The 21,907-nt window shown below is 39.4% G+C and overlaps 1 protein-coding gene across 3 annotated transcripts in view; it reads left to right on the top strand.

Annotated features, from left to right (window-relative positions):
* AFF3 (ALF transcription elongation factor 3) overlaps positions 1-21,907 on the top strand; it is a 560,304-nt gene that overhangs the window by 362,019 nt on the left and 176,378 nt on the right. For all 3 annotated transcript variants that reach the window (XM_027128817.1, XM_027128818.1, XM_027128819.1), the window contains exons 6-8: positions 2,345-2,425; positions 10,547-10,583; positions 20,230-20,281. In XM_027128817.1, coding sequence (XP_026984618.1) covers positions 2,345-2,425; positions 10,547-10,583; positions 20,230-20,281 — 170 coding nt within the window. The remainder of the gene's footprint in view (positions 1-2,344; positions 2,426-10,546; positions 10,584-20,229; positions 20,282-21,907) is intronic.

Here is a 21,907-nt window from a genome sequence, read left to right on the forward strand (position 1 = left end):
GCAGCTCAGTATTACAAAAACAACCCAATCAATAAATGGGCCTACGACCTAAAGAGACATTTCTCCAAAGGAGACATACAGATGGCCAAGAGGCACATGAAAAGCTGCTCAGCATCACTAATTAATAGAGAAATGCAAATCAAAACTACAGTGAAGTATCACCTCACACTGGCTAGAATGGGCATCATAAGAAAATCTAGAAACAACAAATGCTAGAGTGGGTGTGGAGAAGAGGGAATCCTCTTGCACTGCTGGTGGGAATGTAAATTGATACAGCCACTATGGAGAACAGTATGGAGTTTCCTTAAAAAAACAAAAACTAAACTTACCATATGACCCAGCAATCCCACTACTGGGCACATGCCCGGAGAAAACCATAATTCAAAAAGACACATCCACCCCAATGTTCATTGCAGCACTGTTTACAATAACCAGGTCATAGAAGCAACCCAAATGCCCATTGACAGATGAATGGTTAAAGAAGTGGTACATATATACAATGGAGTATTACTCAACCATAAAAAGGAACGAAATTGGGTCATTTGTAGAGGCGCGGTTGGACCTAGGGACTGTCATATAGAGTGAAATAAGAAAGAGAGAAACAAATGTCGTATATTAACACATATATGTGGAATCTAGAAAAATGGTACAGATGTGAACTGGTTTGCAAGGCAGAAATAGACACACAGATGTCGAGAACAAACGTATGGACACCAAGGGGGGAAAGTGGTGGTGAGGTGTGGTGAGAAGAATTGGGAAATTGGGATTGTCATATATACACTAATATGTATAAAATAGATAACTAATAAGAACCTGCTGTTTAAAACAATAAATAAATAAAATAAAATTTAAAAAATAAAGAAACCATTAATGTCCTCTGGTTAAAAATAATGAAGGTGTGGTTAGGGTGGTAGTTCAGGTAACCAGAAAGCAAGGTAGAGACATTGCAGAGATACTCATTCAAAAACGTACTGAGCACCACCTGTCTTCCTGGACACAAATTCAGCAGGGCTGCTTAGCATCCTCTTCAAAAGAGACAACAGGGTCAGATAGAGGACAGAACAGGCAGGTACTTGGGGAGCAGAGGAGCGAGGGTCATAAAGGGACACTGGATCTTCCTTTGCTTTCCACTGGAGAAACCTTGGTAACATCAGGATGGAGAAGGGACACCTCGAGTGTCTAGGAGTTTGACCACCCAATGGCACATGTGTCACAGTGGGTGAGAGGTGATACAGGGTCAGTAAATCTTTCCCCGGTGGGTTTGAACATGCTCACTGTCCTTGCTCTCCGTGTGGGTCCACGCTCTCTCTGGTGCTGGGGGGAGAGAGTTACCTAAGAAAAGAAGGCACAAGAGTAGCCTCAAGAAACTCTCCCTTCAGACACCTGACAGATTCCCTTTTCAACCTCCCGCCCCACAACCCAGGGAAGTGAGAAATTGTCTTTACCTAAAGAAAGAATTTCTTACTTTTCTCAAAGTGGATCAACTCCTGCCTCTGTACTTGCTTAGATTTGGAAGTGGAAGGAGTCAAGAAATAGGGTTCAGACCTGATTTGTAAATTCCAAGTCACTTTCCTGGTAATCAGAAATGGATTCGATTTAATTCCACACTCATTTAGTGTATGCAAATATCTTCCAGGAGAAGGAACTGTAGAAAAATACTGGATGTTAATGCAACAAACCTCTCCCCACCTTGCTCTCTCTCACAGTTTAGTGAGAGTGTATGTCAAAAAGTATATGAAATATTACATGCTGAGCCTAAGTTGTGTTCTTAATACTGTTATAAAAATCACAGCACTCTCTCTTTATTTCATATGTGTAATTGGTTTTTTCACTTCTCCATGAATGACATTTTTATGAAGACCAAAATGATGTGTGGGACCTATTGGAAACTTACACTGATAGGAGTTTCTAATAAAATAAATAGCCCCGCTAATAATGATCCCTAATGTAAAAGTACTTTGTTCATTACTTCAGAAACTTCCTGTAAATTTTGTGGGAAGCAGCTCCCTTTGTATGGCATTTTACATAGAACTTTTACTACTGGGTTGTCCCTTTACTTAGGAGCTTAAATGAAATGGAAATGGGACAGGCTTGCAGATCTTTTTAAGGTATAAAGGGTTGATGGCAATAGCCACTGAACCAAGAATTGGGAAGATTAGGGAAAGAAATTATAAAAGTGGGTTTTAAATCCTTTTTTAAAAAAATCCCTTTCATTTCTATTCATCTCTTGTTCATTCCTTATCCCGTCTATGCTTATTAAGGCAGACTTGTGAAACTGCTTTGTATGCTACTGAGTTTAAATACTCTCTGTATTACAATGTTGTTTGTTTTTCCCTCCCTTTAGGAGATGACCTGGCTTCCACCACTTTCAGCTATTCCAGCGCCTGGAAAAGTGGAACCGAGCAAATTTCCATTTCCAAATAAGGTGAGATCCTGCGTTGCCCAGGTTGAATAGGCTTTTTACTCACACAGAGATTTTTAGTCGGCAGTGGGTTTCCCTTGATTGTCTTTTCCTCTGTAAATATTCCTGCTACAGGCACACGAATCTGATTTTCAACAGTTTGCAAGCATAGGTCTGTTCATTCCAAGGGAAGAAATCAAACTTGCAGTCCTACCTACCTCCACTTCCATACTTCCTGCAAAATATGATGAATATTACAATTATCATGTTATCTAAAAACACTTGTGAAGTTGAAATGCATCTTACGATCATTTTATACATCCAGTGTGATTGTATGTCTTGTTTTTTCCTGAAAAGCTATTATTAAATTAATGATGTATTTTAAAATCAGTGTCTTAGAATTGAGGACATGAAGTATATAATTTCTCGGTTATCTTTTATAAAGCTGAAAATATTTTCTAGGACTTAAAAAAAATGATTTCCATATTTTCTAAGAACCAGCATACACAGAATATCAGCTACAAAATATATTTAAATTATACGTGAGTCTAATAAGTTTTGATTTTTATTAACCATCCAACACGTAATTACATATTCATTACAAAGGTGAAATTATGCACATAGAAGAAGCAAAATATGAAAGTTTCTCATGCCCTTGTCCAGATTTTACTTCCCTACCCACAGATGACTATCAAGAGTCTGGTGTGTACCATTTCAGTCATTTTCCCTGTGTGTTACATACACATATGTGCATATGCAGTTTTTTAAAAATCCTAAATGGTACTAAAAGTACTTTTTCTAAGAGTAGACTTTTTTCCAGATACACACAGTACATAAATATCATTGCTAAATATTAACATCACAACGTTCTAAAGTAAATTATTGAAATAATAGTTCATTATTATCACAGTGGTAAATGCCATTCTAAGTGTCGGTTTTTATTTCCCTTAACAAGGCGTATTTAGAGATCTTCCCAAGTGAATATGTAGAGATTTTCTTACTTTTTCTTAACAGCAGCAAAATATCTCATAGTGTGAATTTGCTGTAATTGCTGTCCTTTAATGGACATTGAGACTGTTAATGGTTTGCTGTTAACACAAACACTGTTACAACACACAGTTTTTGTAAGTGCCTCTGTGTGTGCCTCTTATTCAGTGTCTCTTGTCCAGACACCTAGAACAGGAGCTGGGGTGCTGGAGGCATCAGAAGCCTTATTTACCCTTGACTATGTTTCAAGAGTATTTTTTTATGAATCTTTGCCAGTGTTTAATATTATCTGGTTTTTTATCATCGTGTCTGTAGTATGGATGAAAAACTGTTATTTCGTTAATTTGCACTTCTCCAGTAATTTCTGAGTTTGAGCATTGACTGTTTTTCCTTTGCAAATTGCCCATTCATGTCCATTGCCACTTTAAAAAAATGATTCGTAGGAACTCCTTATATCTTACTCATTTGCCTGTTCTATAGGATGCAACTATTTTCTTGCAACCTTACTTATGTACCTTTTATACTAGCAAAGTGTTTAAATTTTCATGTCAGAGAAAAAAGATCTTTCCCGGCCCAACATTCTAACAACGTTCTCTATTTTATTGTAATTCTTTTATAATTTTTGTTTTTAGGTTTAAACATTTTGTTTGCATTGGTGTGTCATAGGATTCTAGCCTTATTCTTTTCATTGGTTGAGTAGATGATGGCAACACTATCAACAAATTAGCCCATCTTCCCCCCACTGGTTTGAAATACCACCTACGTCAACAACTGAAAGTCTCATAAATACACAGTTTTGTTTCAGGACTGTCTATTCTGTTCTTTTGATATATTCATCTCATTCTTTCCCAATAACTCATTGTTTAAGTCAGAGGTCAAATAACTTTTTATTTAAAGAATCAGATAGTAAATGGTTTAGGCTTTGCAGACAATATCTGAATGAATGAATGTGACTATGTTCAAATAAAACTTTATTTACAGAAACACAATTAGTAAAGAAGTCTTACAACTCAATAATAGAAAGAGAACTCGTTTTAAGAATAGGCAAAGGATTTAAATAGACATTTCTCCAAAGGTGATCTACAGATGACTAATAAACATATGAAAAGACACTATTGCTATCATTTAGGAAATGCAGATCAGAACTACCATGAGATACTCCTTCCTACCTACTTAAAGGGCTAAAATCAAAGACAGACAATACCCAGTGTTCACACGAGTGTGGAGAAATTGGAACCCTGATGTCAGTTGCTGGTGGGATCTTAAATGGTGCAGCCTCTTTGAAAAAGTTTCAACATTTCCTCAAAGGTTAAACATTGCATTATTGTATGACCCAGCAATTCCACGCCTAGGTATATCCCCAAGAGAATTGAAAACACACGTCTGCAAAAAATCTTTTACACGCATGTTCACAGCAGCATTGTTCATAACAGCCAAAAAGTGGAAGCAATACAAATGTGCATCAACTGATGAATAGATAAACAAAAGTGATATATCTTTATAATGAAATATTATGCCACGTAAAAAGGAACGAAGCATTGATACATGATTCAACATGGATGAACCTTGAAAATATGCTGAGCAAAGGTGAAAGACCTTTCACCTTTGTCACACCTTGTCACAAATGACAACATGTCCAGAAGAGGCAAATGCAGAGAGACAGAAAATAGAGTAGTGGTCGCTTACAGCTTAGGGGTAGGGAGAGAGGGTTGAGTGACAGCTAAAGGGTAAAAGCTTTCTTTTTGAAGTGTTGAAGATGTCCCAAAGTCCCTCAATAAGAATGATTCCAATGTGTTATTGTTAAGTATAATAATTTCTTATTCTGTGTCCAGCTGAGGGTACTTCCTTCTATTTTTCTAGCTTTCTGAATATTTTTAAGGTTTGAATTTTCTTTCCATTTAAAAAAATTAAGGTATAATTTACAAACAGGCACTTCCCTGGTGGCACCAGGGAAGAATCCACGTGCCAATGCAGGGGACATGGGTTCAAGCCCTGGTCCAGGAAGATCCCACATGCCTCGGAGCAACTAAGCCCGTGCGCCACAACTACTGAGCCTGCGCTCTGGAGCCCACGAGCCACAACTGCTGAGCCCGCATGCCTAGAGCCCGTGCTGAACAATAAGAGAAGCCGCCGCAATGAGAAGCCTGCACACCGCAATGAAGAGTAGCCCCCGCTCGCCACAACTAGAGAAAGCCCGCACGCAGCAATCAAGACCCATTGCAGCAAAAAAAAAAAAAAATAGGTGACTTTACAGAGTGTGGGGACATTACATGATTTTAATAATGCTTTTCTTTCAAAAAGTTCACAATAAGTGCTGGTAACGTATCTTGTATCGGACTTCCCTGGCAGTCCAGTGGCTGAGACTCCGTGCTCCCAATGCAGGGGGCCCAGGTTTGATCCCTAGTCGGGGAACTAGATCCCACATGCTGCAACTAAGAGTTCACAGGCCGCAACTAAAAGATCCCACAACTAAGACCTGGCACAGACAAATAAATAAATAAATATTTAAAAAAAATTTTATCTTGTATCAATGAAATAAGACTTCATTAGTGTCATTTCTACTCTGACGAATCACCATAAACTTAGTGACTCACGACAACATAAATTTATTATCTTACAACTCTGGAAGACAGAAGTCTGAAATCAGTTTCACGGAGCTAAAATTGAGGTGTGGTCAGGGCTACGTTTCTTCTGAATGTTTTAGGGAAGAGTTTGTTCTCTTGTCTTTCTCGGCTTCTAGAGGCTGCCCTACTTACTTAGCTTGTGGCCCTCATCATGCTGACCTCTGACCTCCTTGTCACATCTTCTCTGACTCTCCTGCCTCCTCCTTTTCCTTATAAGAAACTTGGTGATGATACTGGGCCCACCTGGATAATCCAGGATAATCTCCCATCTCAGAATAGTTAACTGAATCACATCTGCAAAGTCCCTTTTGCCATGAGAGGTAACATATTCACAGGGCCTGGGAATTAAGATACAGACATCTTTGGAGGAGCCCTGACTGTGCCTACTTCAAAGACATCACGAGTTCTCACCCATAGTGCACTTCTCTTAACCTGTGTCTCAACTATTTAGTATTCTGACAGCTGGAGGCTTGCAATTCATTAATTAGCCTACTAATGTTTGAGATGATCACAGTTGCTACTATGTAGGAGCTAGAATTGTTTATGGAATTTGCAGGACAGAATCTCCAAAATGACTAATAAATGATGAAATTAAGCCCTTATTGAGATTAAAGGGGCAGTTTGACCTCACAAGTAAAGTCGATTTAAATGTGCTTTCTGAGCTACCAGTACCACTAAATTAATTAGCTACATACTTCCAAGAATTTTCCCAATTTGTCCGGGTATTGAAGGACATAATATATAATAAAGTCAATTGATACTGAACTTGGATGTTTTTTTCTATTCTCTGGAGGCTTAATTGGGAGTCACAGTTCCCTAGACAAACACTATCAGACGTGCCTGCCTCATTCTTCAAATCTCAGAAGTTATTGACTTTGGTAAAGAAAAGAATGCATGCTATTATGAGGTATTTCCACCAAGAAAAAGAAATGAATTTGCTTTGTCCTTTTCCCTCGGTTTCTGTAGCAGTCTCCTAAGTTCTGAAATGCAAATAGCTAAAATTGTAGAACTTTTTCCATACTCAGAAGGCATCTGTGCGGATCTAATGGCATTTCACAAGCATTTCATGTGGCAACGAATGCCAGATCTGATGGGATCAGACCTGGTTTGAAACTATTCTTGCTGATCAGTTTCTAAAGCATTAGGCAGAAAAGTTGTAGCATGATTACAGAAATGAGAATCCTATTGCCATCCTCTTTCTACAGTACAAGGAGAATGAAAGCCAGCAAGTGTGAAGGAAAGTGCTTTGAAGTTGGGAAGTTTATGATATGTCTCCCTCTTTGGGTTCCTAGCGTGCTTCAGAAACGACCACAAAATGCTTGGGCTAAAACTTTATGTTTACTTCATTACCTCAAAGTAAACATTTACATTTACTGTCATTTACATTATTTCAATTGTTTTGAGCTTTAGAGAAAAGAAAGGGATTGGTAGGGAAGCAGTAAGACCAAACCACACCAAGTGGTGCTTTTTCCTAGAGTAATTAGCTTTACGTGGAGGTCTGAAAACCAAAGAAGATATATTTCCATTTCTTGCCTTTTGTAATTCTAATGATGTATTGACAGACAAGCAAGAGGAGATAAGGGTACAGCAGTCCTCAGATGGTTCCAAAAAGCCATTTTTAAGGAGTGTTCTCACAGGATAAAGACTGCCCTCCATCAGCAACATGGCTTAAGAACAACTATACTTTATTGGTTTAAGGTGCATATTTTTTTCACGTTTTAAGATCCCCAAAATCAGGGTTTGTTTTACAGCTGATGGCATTTTTACAATTCATTGGCAGCCATTCTCTTCCATAGTAATACATGAAGCAATGCAGCCTTATACAGTTTGGTTACGTGTGATGAAATACGGTACTTATTATCGTGCTTCCTTGAATGGCTTTCTCGGCTGCCAGTGCACTTGGTTATTTCTGCCTTCAGTACAGTGATTTGTAAAACTTTACTTCCCAGCTAAATACCACCTTTGAAGAAGTTTGGGGATTCCTGTGTATGCAACAATAGTTTAGGTGTTGGGAATAAAGGATTTAAGAAAGGAGAACAAGTTTCCAACTGCAGATATTCTTCTAAGTAACTAAGAAGTGGTTCTCCTCTTTGTGCACGTGACCGTCAGAAGGACACACACTTGCTGAGTGAATGTGGGAAATTAAAAGCAGTAGAGTAGGGCTTCCCTGGTGGCGCAGTGGTTGAGAGTCCACCTGCCAATGCAGGGGACACGGGTTCGTGCCCCGGTCCGGGAAGATCGCACGTGCCGCGGAGCGGCTGGGCCCATGAGCCATGGCCGCTGAGCCTGCGCGTCCGGAGCCTGTGCTCCGCAACGGGAGAGGCCACAGCGGTGAGAGGCCCGCGTACCGCAAAAAACAAAACAAACCAAAAAAAAACTAAAAGCAGTAGAGTAATCTCGGCAATGCCCTGTTAGGAATTACAGGCAACTTTTTCTTATACTTTCCTATTTTTCTGAATTATTTTTTAATAAATTAATGTTACTTTTTGTTGTTTAAATAGCAAATACTTAATAGGATGGAGCCATCCTTGGGTCAAGACAATTAATAATAGTAGCGTTCTTTTTGTATGCTTTAATATGTACAGTTTATGTTATATCGTGTATACCTTGATAAAGCTTTTTTTTTAAGGAGTCATAGTCGAAAATACAATTCCTGTAATGGAAATTTGACACAGTGTAGTGTAAACATAAAGAAAGCAAGTAAGTCCTTCTGAGATTCAGGAATATTTCGAAGAACAGGTAACCCTTGAGCTTTTTTGTTCTGAGCCTGGAAGGAAGAATGAAGTTCGCCAGGCAGAAAACAGAAAATGGCAGGACATGCATCCCAAAGCTGAGGACAGGCTCTCGAGGCTTGAAGCACTCCCACACAGCAGTGATGAAATGCCTTTCAGCCCTGGGTTCTCGTAACTTGCATACACATCACCTCCTCTGCTGACTCACTGGGCTCCCAGGCCCGGAAGGCAGGGGCTTTGTACCCTCACTTCTGTAACCCTTGAGGACCCAACAGAGAACCTAGCAGGCCTCCTTGAATGCTCCCAGAGGAGGCTGAAATGACAGTGCGCGGATGTGTTGAGCCATGCCCCAGGCATCTACTCAGGGACGATGTTCACAAAGGGAGAGAAGGCCTTTGAGACAGAAGCTATAGGTGTAAGGGCGCCTGTCTGGATGGGGCAGCAGGAGACACAGAAGCAGAAAGGGCTTCAGTGCCTGGGGCTTGTTGCCCTCTGCTCTGAACCCAGCCTGGCTCTGTGAAGGACGAAGGATCTGCACACTCTGTGGGGCCCCCAAGGTTTTGCAGCCAGCTGGGCAGGGCAGTAGTCCTTCATGGACCCTGTCTCCATTCATTCATTCTTTTATAACTCTCCTGTATATTTCATATTAAATGGGACTTCTGCAAGGAAAGAGGATGTGAATTCCCAAGACAAAATTTAGCATTTCACTTTAATGGAAATAAAATCAGGTTCAATCACTGTTTACCTGATCAATAACTGAACTCAAATACCACATAGTACTGGCTTTCTGCCATTTCAGATAAGTGGAAATCTGTAATAATCTTTCTACCCACCAATGCAAGATTGACAGCAGTTGTTCAGTGGAGTGTCCCTGATGGGATGGTTGCCAGCCTCGTCTGCAGAAAGGTGGTGAGAGTGAAGGTACATTCAAAGGGAAGTGAGTTAGATTAAAAGTCAATAATATAGGACACTTCGCTGGTAGTGCAGAGGTTAAGAATCCGCCTGCCAGTGCAGGGGACACGTGTTCAATCCCTGGTTTGGGAAGATCCCACATGTCGCGGAGCAACTAAGCCTGTGCACCACAACTACTGAGCCTGCGCTCTAGAGCCCGCAAGCCACAACTACTGAAGCCCATGTGCTACAACTACTGAAGCCCACGTGCCACAACTACTGAAGCCCACATGTCTAGAACCCGTGCTCCGCAGCAAGAGAAGCCACTGCAATGAGAAACCCACGCACCGCAACAAAGAGTAGCCCCTGCTCGCCTCAACTAGAGAAAGCCTGTGTGCAGCAACGAAGACCCAATGCAACCAAAAATAGATTAATTAATTTCTAAAAAAAGGATTGAAAAGAAGGACTCAAACAAGTACATGTGCATGTGCTTACCAGGTACTGAGGAGAGGGGGAAATGGGGAAACACTGCCGAAAGGGTAAGGAATTTTACTTTGGAATGATTTCTTTTTCAACTAGATAGGGGTGGTGGTTTAGTACATTGTGACTGTATGAAATGCCACTGAATTGTTCAGTTCAAAGTGCTTAATTTTATGTTATGTGAATTTCACCTCAATAAATAAAACAAAACGTCTGTAATACAACATGGAAGTGATTGTGAGCTCTGTTACCAGAGCTGCTTAACAAACACGTAAATGTTTCTCATTACGGTAGCTGGTAGAGATTATGATCCGTGATTAGGTTCTGAATGACCAGTAATATATCTCATATTCAAGTTACATTTTGAAAGTCAAAATAAGAAAATTAATTGATATTTCTTGTTTTTCTTTTTTCTTTCTTTTTTTTTTTAGGACTCTCAGCTCACTTCCTCGGGACACAGTAATCCAAGTAAGAAAAGTTTCTCTCTATAGCTTCATATGTGGGTGTTGGAGGGGGTGGAACAGGTGAGGAGGTTTAAAAGAATTTCACTAAAAGACAAAATCCAGTGGGGAAAGGAGGGCCATTTGTCCAAGTGCTACCCAAAATGGGTAAGATGCATGGTGACCGTGAATGCTCCTCTGTCTTTTTATTCAAGGGAGGGAGGGCCAAAACATAAAATGGTGAATTTCAAACCAACCCGAGGAGGAAGGAATGCCATCCTTTCTTATAGTTGGCCTCTGGTATGTGTGAGGGGAAGAATTTTTAAAGGCAGCTAATGAGTTACCTAAATTGAGAGAAAATAGGTGGGTAAAGAGATCAGAAGACCTCATGATAAATGTCCTTAGAATCCATGAAGAAACCATGCCCTCTTCCAGGGAGAAACAGACTAAAGGGTCCAGGAAGGAATTTCATTACTGAACCCAGTGTCTAATAAAACATGTGGACTTCATCATCGAAGAGAGAATATCATTCCGTGAAGTATTGTTTTAATTCTCTTCTTTGGCACTGTTAATTGGTATCAATGTTTTCTTGAGCATTAAATATGCATAGGCTACCCCATTCGTGTCGTGAAAGCACACCCACGAAGACTGGGCTCTGTTAGTCTCCTGATCGGCCAGTCGGCTGAGAGCATCCCTTGCAAATTTCAAAGCTATGTTTAAACATGAAAATCACTCTGAGCCAGTAGATGTGTCTTAGGAACTGAGGCTCACCTACTGAGCATCTGTGAGGGCCGGAGGATTATGGAGAAAAGACATCCAGACAAATGCATTGGGAAGCCCCAGACTTTTAATGCACAGCTAGAGAAAGGCCAGGGTAGGAGGATGATGGCATAATGACCCACAGGCAGTATCCCTTAGTTATCCCACCGTCTGCTGGAATTTGCTGTGAGTACTAGCACCAGGGAAGAGGTGAAATGCCAAGGGACTTGAAATCTATAGAAATTAATAAATGTAATAGTAAGGAAAGGAATCAGGAGATGCATGGTTAGGTCCATGAGGTGCGCAGGCATCAGCATCATATGCCGAAGGCTAGAGCGTACGGAAGAATTGCCATTGCTTCCCTCACCATTTCTTTCCATTTGAATTTAAACAGTTCGGCATAAAGGGAGGAGAAAATAGATATAATAGAATAAATGTACCTTCTCTCAGCTTGGAGTCTTTGACATAAAGAAGAACAAAGGAAACAGCTGTTCAGTCCCGTCTGTGTTCAGTCTCTTCTTTATGTATGCTATTTTATTTAATCCTAACCATAGCTGTGTGAAGTAGGCATGACATCTCCATTCTGCACGTGATGAAAATGAGATTCTGCAGTTAATAACTAACCCGTTACCTTGACCCCCAAAATGTTGCTTCTGTCCCTTCAGTGTGAGATTGAATTCTTGTCCAAGATTTCTGTTTTCATCTGGCATATTTTTACAGCATGCCATAACTTGCACTCAATGATGCTATGATTGAGATTATGTCAAAGCAGACCTATCTTCTGGGGAACTGTGAGCGGCACTTGCATGGTGTGGTATAAATCCCTCTGGCATTTCATCACCTGAGGACATTTGTAATTGGTTTTCTATTTTCTAGGGGTAAGGGGATTCTTTTTTTTTTTCAAATAAATCCCCGCCCCTCAAAACCAAGCACATCTATAAAAAGGTAATATCACTATTTAAAAATCATAGTGATGTGGTATATATATGCAATGGAATACTACTCAGCCATAAAAAAGAAAGAAATAATGCCATTTGCAGCAACATGGATGGACCTAGAGATTATCATACAAAGTGAAATAAGTCAGACAAATATCATATGATATCACTTATATCTGGAATCTAAAATATGACACAAATGAACTTACTTACAAAACAGAAACAGACTCACAGACATAGAAAACAAACTTACGGTTACCAAAGGGGAAGGCGGGATAAATTAGGAGTTTGGGATTAGCGGGTACAAACTACTATATATAAAATAGTTAAACACCTAGGTCCTACTGTATTGCACAGGGAACTATATTCAATATCTTGTAATAAACCATAATGGAAAATAAAAAAAGAAAGATAAAAATTGCAGTGTCCTCTGTAGATTATAGCACATTGGAAATTTTAGGAGAGCTGGTCCCACCAGCATTTCCTGTGCTGTTTCTTGTATTTGGTTTGGAATCATTACAGCTTTGGGAGTCATGACTCCAGTAAATATGTAGAAAATAGGAAAAAACTGTACTTCAGAGAGACAAAATGTGTATTGATGGACTGACCTTCCCCACTTTAGGTCAGTCATTTTTATCTTTTTGAAATTAGAAAAACTAACTTGTGTAGGTACTAAGAGAAGAGAGTGTATAAATTAAACAGAAAGTTATTTTTTAATCCAAATCTTTTTAAAGAGAGCTACTTTAGCCAGTTTGCTGATTACCGATTAATTTAATTTAATATAAAATAGAAGCTAATTAAGTATTGAGAAACGTAAATATTAAAACAGGTGATGTACGTCTACAGTTTTTTTAACGCGTAAGACTGTCCTGTTCAGGTGGCAGCCTGAGCGTAAGCGCTTCTTTCCCTGCCTTCACAGTCTCCATTGAACTAACCGTAAAGCAATAGTGATGCAAATAAATCCGTAACAGCACTGAGAACCAGAAATTCAGCTGGTGTCTGGAAAATGGAGACTGGACAGGACCCTACTGTTAGATAGGTAATCCTGGGCAGGGAAGGTCATGACCCAGAAAAAGAAAAAAGGAAAATAATGAACCAAACAGGAACAAGCTGTGGTGGTAGAGGGAATGTCCTTGGGAGCTCCAGGAGAGACTTGATTTCCTCTCAACCCCAACAGAGAAGAGACGTGGACTGTGCGTAGTGATAGGAACATGGCCATTCTTCCACCCATTACTCCTCTACCACTATCCTAGCGGGTTTTCATACAGAGCTTTCAGTCTGGCTTTCCTCCCTCAAAAAAAACAAAATACAAAAAAAAACATAGTAATATTTGCTAAGAAAATGAACAGCTAACTAGAACTTCTAGTTGGGAGCTAGTACCTAAGAGAGAAGCAGAATAGATTCTGAGATAATACCAGACCTTAAACATAGATATCTCTGATGGGCGGAGGAAGAGCTAACTTTTCTCAAGAAGGAAGTAAACCGAAATGCTATACACCCAGAATAAAGTACTTCGTATTTTTGTTGGGGAGTGAGAGAGCAGTCAGGGCTCCCAGCTTGTCTTGAGGCCTCTTCTCCTGAACCCTAAATGAAGCCTTCCAGTTAACATACCCTGTCCACTTAGAAAGAGCCCTAAATCAGCCCTTCCCTACAAGGGAGACGTATGTTAGCAAAATGGATCAATGTACTAATATGGGAAATCCACGCCAGTACCTTTGTTAACCAGCCTGTTATCATTCAAAGATGTGAGTACATAACCCAGGAGCACCAAAGAGAAGGAATGACCCAGAGGAAATCTACTTAATTCAAGGAACAGAAGAAAAAAATTTCAAATGTAATTACAGTCTTCAGAAGGATTTGAAATTATTTGCGTCAAATAAAAAGACCAGATTGGTATGAAAAAGAAGCAGTTACAGAACAAATGAGCACTCCGGAATTAAAAATAGGGTTGACAAAATTTAAAAACTTAGTAGATAATAGCTGAAGTCTGAAGTCTGGAATATAAGGTTGAAAACATTTTTTTTTCTGAATATAAAGCAAAAGTCAGATGGAAAATATGAAAGGAAGTTAAGTTACATGGAAGATTAGTCAGGGTGGAAAGGTCAAATCCAGCTAGTAGGAATACCAGAAAAAGAAAATGGATAAGAATAAATAATAATAGAAATGGAATTCCTCAGGAAATGAGCACTCATTGTCAAAAACACTTGTGTACAATGAAACAAGAGCAAGGAAAAAGAACAGACAGCAGAGAATTAGAGAGACCCCCAAGGACTTCAGATATTGGAATTACCAAGCCCAGAATATAACGTAAGAGTGCTTGCTTTAATTTACAGAAATGAGAGAATTGAAAATATGATAAAGAACAAAAACATTTGAAAATGTACTAATCAGAACCTCTAGAAGTTAGAAAATAATAACAGAAATTAAAATTTCTTTGGTCAGGTTTAACAGCAGATTACACATAGGTGAAGAAAAAGTAATGACTCCGGAAACTGAACTTAAGAAATTATCTAGAATGCAACCTAGAGAGACAGAAATGGAAAATATGAAAAGGAAATTAACAAACCTGGAGTATAAAGTGAGAAGGCCTAAATATATTTAACTAGAATTCCAGAAAAAGATAAGGGAACAGAGGGAATATGAAAGGAGATGATGGGGCTTCCCTGGTGGCACAGTGGTTGGGAGTCCGCCTGCCGATGCAGGGGACGCTGGTTCGTGCCCCGGTCCGGGAGGATCCCATGTGCTGCGGAGCGGCTGGGCCCGTGAGCCATGGCCGCTGAGCCTGCGCGTCCGGAGCCTGTGCTCCGCAGCGGGAGAGGCCACGGCAGTGACAGGCCCGCATACTGCAAAAAAAAAAAAAAAAAAAAAAAAAAATTTAAAGGAGATGATGGCTGAAAATGCTCCAGAATTGAAAGACACTAACCCATAGATTCAAGAAACCCAATGAATCTTCCCAATGAATCTTAAGCAGGATAAATAAAAAGAAGTCCACCCTAGACATATTATAGTTAAACTGCAAGCCACACAGGTAAAGGAAAAATTCTTAAAATGCCCTTAATAACTTCAAAGAAGTAACAATTAAACTTCCAGTTGACTTCTCAACAGCAGCCGTGTATCTGGAATTTGACAAGGTGATTCTCAAATTTATTTGATAGAACAAGGGACCAAAAATAACTCAGACACTCCTTAAGAAGAACCAGGTTGGAGCCTTGCCTTACTCATATTATTATATGAATGAATGAATGAGTGAATGAATGAATAAATGTTTTAGCTAAGTAATGAAGATAATAATAAATTGAGCAATGAAACAGATGTAAAGGACCCAGAAACAGACCACAGATTTATGAAAACTAGATTCTTGTCAGAGCTAACAATGTAGATCAATGGGGAAAGAATGGGCTTCTTAATAGATAGTACCAGAATAATTGGTTATCTATAGGGAAAAAAGGGAAGCTATCTCCTACCTGACATCATATACACTTTCAAAAGGTAATAGAGAACATCTTTCTGATGTATTTCTTAAGTAGAACACTGAAAAGGTGTCAAATAAAGGAAAACGGCAGTTTTTTTTTTTGTTTTTTGTTTTGGCTGTACACGGGCCTCTCACTGTTGTGGCCTCTCCCGTTGCGGAGCACAGGCTCCGGACGCTCAGGCTCAGCGGCCATGGCTCACGGGCCCAGCCGCTCCGCGGCATGTGGGATCTTCCCGTACCGGGGCACGAACCCGTGTCCCCTGCATCGGCAGGTGGACTCTCAACCACTGTGCCACCAGGGAAGCCCCAAATGACAGATTTTTATAAGGAGATGCTGCACAGCAGTGAGGGTGAATGAACCAAAGCTATGCACATCACATTGGCTGAATCTAAAGTCATATCATTGAATGACAGAAGTAATCCCAGAAGAATGCCTACACTATGATTGCATGCATACGAAATTTAAAATCAGGAAAAACTAAAGACTTTTATTTACAAATTAATTCATGGTGACAGAAACTGTCAAGAAAGGGAGAATGATTAACACAAAAATCCATTGCTAGCTAGCTGGGCTTGAATAGGACACAAGCTCAGGAGGCTTCTGGGTTATTTCTTGTCAGTGTCCCCTTTCTGGGCCTGGAAGGTGTTTTTACAGTTAACTCATTTTACTTTTTAAAAACTGTATATAAACATTTTTGTACACATTACATGCATGCTCTATTGAATTTCTCTTTAGGAAAAGCATAGCCTTTACTTGAGACAAATGAACCTGTGCCATGATGAGATATAAGAATGAGAATCCATTTGATGTAAATACTGGGAACCCTTGCCTTCTTTCAAGTGTAGTGGCCGTCCCTCCGTGCAGGTCCAGTCTCTCTGCTGTTCCTTAGAGGCTAATATATATGTTGTTATAATATTGTAAATTCCGTTACTCATGTATAATTTTTCTCATGGCCTATGGGCAATTCCCAAAATTAAATTATTGATAAAATTAATATTAATGAGGATGACTCATTAATAGTTACTGAACAGAATATAAATATTTTAAATCTTGGCTATGCCGGAGGAAAGGTATAGCTGTGCATAGTGGGATGTGAGTTGCCTCACTTTGCATAGTGTAAAAGAAAAGGTACTGTCAGAAGCTGTTTAATCAAAAAATAGGTTAAGTTTATTCAAAGTTAAAATACCCACTAGACACTAAAGTTTAACAGAACGAACAAAAATTTTAAGCGGAAGGGAGGTGGTAGTATAAGTGTATTAAATATCTTATCTCTCATTTTTCATATCAGAAATTATTACATACTGTCTGAAGTTGATTCATCTAGAAATAAGCTTATTACTTAGCGTTATAGTTGCAGGGCTAACAGGACTAATGACAAAAGCAAGCAGAGTCGTTACCTTTTCTCTACTGTTCAGGTTTTTTTCTTTACGCTGAGCACAGATTCCTTTTATTATAAAGTGGTAGCACAGCAAAACTTGCCTTCGAAGCAGAATACAGCCTAGGTCTATTTTGATTTCCTTTTCATAGCGCTAATTATGGTACTCCAGCAGTGCAGTCATTTTCAGTTGAAGGGGCGTGAATTAGATATTATCTATGTTTCCAGAAAGACTACTCGACATAAACGTCCTTGGTAGATTTACTGGATTAAACATGTAGCTACTGTAATTTTTTAAGTGACCTGTTGGAGGCATCAAGCCGTTTCATACCTTAACTTGTATACCGTCTCAGTAGTGTGTGTACCTTTCTCCTCTTTTCCCACTGTAGCGTGGGACACTGCATTAATGATAGGTCATCAGACAGAAGGCATATACTGAGCATGTAATATATGTTTGGTACTGTGGAAGACTCAGGTAGACAAATATGGAGTGTCAAGTTGAAAGTATACATGTAATATACATATACACATACATATGTATTGATATGTGAGTGTGAATGTATACATTTTCTTTCTATGGCTCGTTTTTTCTCTTTCTCTCTTTAATTATATTTCCGCCTGCAAAAGGACCACACTGCACCTGAGCCTCTCTCTTATGCCCAGTGTCTTAAAGATCAATACAGGTTCCTTCCCTAGGAGAGCAGTGTTGAATCTATCATGAAAACAGCTGGAATAATCAGGACGAAGCCCCAACAGTCCTCATTGGCGGCGGAGAGGAAACATCTGAGCACCCAACTGAAAACTCCCTTACTGAGGATTTTTTCCGGCTCCCATTCATCATTTTCCCTTGGGTCCTGATACAGAGCCTATGATTCTCCATGGCTTGTGCACAGAGACACTTCAAGTTAACTTCAGAAATTACATCACGTAAAATTGCCAGATATTGGGGAGAATTTTGTGTTCTGAAGGGCAAACAGAGTTTTACTTCCTGACTCCATCCTGCGTTTCCTTTTCTCCAAAAAGGTTAATTCATGATCCACTGAGAGCACTCATTCCCCGACTGTTCATACATGCCCAGTGTGGCCCCATTGCATCCTTCCTGTTTGCCAGAACCTATTCTGTTTTCCCTGTTGCCACAACATAAGTGCTGCTAAGAGCAGAGATAACCAGCTGCAGCTTTGTTCCTGCGCCGCTCCCGCTCCCGATTCCCGCAGCCCCCAGATCCCATGTGCAATAAGGCCTCTGTCCTCTCAGCCCACGGGGTATCTGGCAGCATTGCTGGCCAAGGTGAAACATATTTATTCAGACATCCAAACACTGTCTTCACGTATCAGATTGATTTCCTTTTTTTTAATGACATAAGTTGTTGAGAAACGTTTACTCCTGGGCTTCTGAGCCTGCTGCCTACATTCCTGATGATGATTGGATGTGGGGTCACTTCTGGCAGCTCCAGACCAGGGAAAGTAACCAATTTCTCCAAATTAAAGGGGAAAAAAAAGATCGCTATGTTTGAGAAAAATTAAACCTCCATTTAGTTTTATCTTAGGTTATGCAGGTGTTACAACTCTGTACTTTAGGATTCTGGCAGGAATTGTGGTTTCTCATTTGAAAAGTGATTTTGGACAGTACTAAGGTTATTTTCTAGCACCAAAGACAGTTGACAAGGTCTTGCATGTCTCCTAAGTGAGTTTACAACAAACCTGGCCTGGAAGAGAAAATATATTATGAACGTACAAGCTTTAGAGCAAGTTTATTAATTCTCTGCCTCTATTTTTACTTCAGCATGGTTTCCCACGTACTGGGACTCCGTCAGTGTTTGCTATTGAGGCAGTTAAAATAGATGTGACTTTTCACAAGGTGACTGTCCCTCACGTATGTCCCGGCAGTGTGTAGACACACATTAGCACAGAGTTACATCTGAGATAGATGTGTGCACTATATGTCACTGTCTTCTTTCTCTCACAACCGTTCTGTTTGAAAGAACTAAAAGGAAAAGAAATTATAAAGTTTACTTTTGAGTTCAGTTTGGACGATATCTTCAGAATGTGTTCATCATGTAATTTAGGGGGTCATTCCCAAGCCTCGGTGACAATAAGCTAATGGCTACAGCTGACAAAAGGGACTTGGTACAGGACATAGGCCTGAAGCCCTAAACAGCAGACTGGGGGATTCTGTGAGGTCTCCAGGCCTGGCTTGAAAGAGCAAAGCAAAGCAAGTTGCCACCGTCAGGCCCATCTCTTGCAACTCATAACCTTCTCTGGGGTATGTTAAACTATTAGCACTACATAACCAGCCTAACTAACCACAGCTAACTCACAATGGCAGTCATGACCTTCCTCCATCCCATAGCCTCAAGAAAACAAAAAGAAATGCCTTACAATACAAGGATGTATGGTGTCAAGCCATCAGTGGTCGAGGATCTAAGACTTACATTACGTCAACTGCAAGAGGAATTTGCCCTTTAAAACTACAAGAAACGAACTGGTTCCAGGCTCCCTTCATTAAAACCCATTCAATCCTCGGTGACCACAGACGGCAGAAACATTTCTTTAACTAGTCTCTCAGATGGCCAGGAAGGATTTCTGATTTATATCTTATTCTGCATTAACAGGGTGACCCCAGAACCTGCTGCTGGGGCTCTCTGTGGGGTGTAATTCTTGGGAATCTTGTAAGCTGGGGTGCAACCTCAGTGTTGTGTAAAATTCTCTCCTCCAAGTTCTGATGTCACCTGACCTGGTTTAGCTTGTGTTTGCAGAAGGGATCGGAATTCAAAACGCCTTGCATCTAGAATGCTAATGGGGTTTATTTCCTTAAGTTTTCTGTAAAAGAAGTAGAAGGAAACAGATGCCATCTGTAAGGTATTCATCTTTTGGCAGGGTCTCCACTCTGAACCTCTGCTTGTTTGCAAACAGCTCCGTAGTACCTATTCACAGATCCTTGCCCGGGCCATTGTATTACAAAGAAGAAATTATTTTGCAAATCCGGTTCTTGGACAATAAAAAAGATGTTTGAAAAGCTTCCTGCTGCACATTTTGAATGGTTGTTAGTAGGAGTGTGGAAATATATTGAACCTCTCTTAAATCTTATAGGCTGTAACGCTCACATGTTGGTATTTTCTTCCTTTTTAAGAGAAAGGTGATGCTGAGCCAGGGAGTCCAGACAATGGCACATCGAATACATCGTAAGTCTGTTTCCTGTTTCTATCCCGAGATGACTGTTCTTTAATATGCTTATAATATGAAACTGCGCAAATAACTTGTTATAGTAACAGTAATAATGGAAAGAAGCCTGTGGTTCTCTTTCTCATGATAATGTGTTTTTAAATGCTTTTGGGTGCATATGCATTTTGAGGTCTTTCTTATGCTTTAGCCCAGTAAGAATAATCTTGAAAACACAAGGCTCCTTCATAAAGTACAAATGTAACGAGATTTAACGGTATTATTTTGGCAGGGGGAGGGGAGGAAAGCTTTTGGAATTTGCTTGGCAACTTCCATCACTGTCATAAATAATTAGAGGACTTTTCACACATACTAGGAGATAGTCTGTCCTGCACACCTGGGAAGTACCAGTGTCATTTTAAAGCCTGCCCTTTGCAACCTGACCTCTGAATTATGTGAAATATACAGTTATAGATATCTCTGGACCCTCAAGGGTTTGTTCATAGTTTTGAGTTAACAAACACAGTTTTGAAAAGATAAGAAGAGGCTTTTAAAACATGTTCTTCACTCTACATTTTGTCTTTTTCCTCTCGATAGCCAAGCAATCCAAGAAATGTTTTGACGATTAATTCGATGCCAAATTTATATGCCAAAGTTTACATAATTCACAAGCTAACAAATTATTTTAGCTCCATAGGAATTAGTAACAGGTTTACTCCTTAAAAATCATTATTTTTTATCATTTCTGAGGAGTTAAATGTATTTTCTTATTATAAGACAGTTTTGTGCATATATCTATATTTGGACCAGTGCTCTTATTACTAAGCATTTAAAGTGCTATTCATTAGAAATGACAGCTTACCATATAACATTATTGAGTGTATTTGTCCAAGATCTGTTTCTCAATCTAGGAAGAGCCTTTGGCTTACATAGGATGGCTGTTTGTTTCATAAAGGTTATGATTACATGTTTCTTAAGATGTTACCCTAAAAGTTCAAAATAGTTCCATTATCATGATTTCTAATGATATAATGAATGTGACTGGTTTTAAATGGTTAAAATATTACTAATTTTTAAATTTTTGATTGTAAAATATAGTAGGAAAAGGGTTTTAATGCCATCTGGAGGCATTCTAGAGAACTGAAATGGGTAGAATCATTTAAATATGTAGTTCTTTTGAGCGGTGTTTGAGACTACATAAGAATTTATGCAACTAGAATGTCAACTATTTGGGAGTAAGTTATATTTTTTTATAAATAATTTTATAAAAGTGTTAATTACTGTAGAAACAACAATTTTTGAAATTCTCGTTAACAAATCATCTTAAAAACAGGCAAAGGAGCATACAACATATTTTGGAAAGCTGCTAGCATCCTGCATTTAATCTTTTCAAATTTAAAATCACATTCAGTGGGCTCCGATTTTGTTAATACAGTTTGATGTGCCGCTAAAGTTCTGCACCCCTTATACATCTCCGAAAAGTCCATTCTCTAAAAGAATTGGTTTCCATAACTCATTACCTTATCAAAATAAATATGTTGTCTGAGGAATTATTTTTAAACCCTCTGGAGATTTGTGAACAGTGAGAGTTTGAAGCATCACCCCACATTCTTGTCTCTTTGAGCAAAACAGACTTAGTCATCCATCTC

This window comes from Aethalodelphis obliquidens, unplaced genomic scaffold (assembly GCF_003676395.1).
Source record: "Aethalodelphis obliquidens isolate GAN/ISIS:26980383/991018 unplaced genomic scaffold, ASM367639v1 scaffold35, whole genome shotgun sequence".
Classification (NCBI taxonomy): Eukaryota; Metazoa; Chordata; class Mammalia; order Artiodactyla; family Delphinidae; genus Aethalodelphis; species Aethalodelphis obliquidens.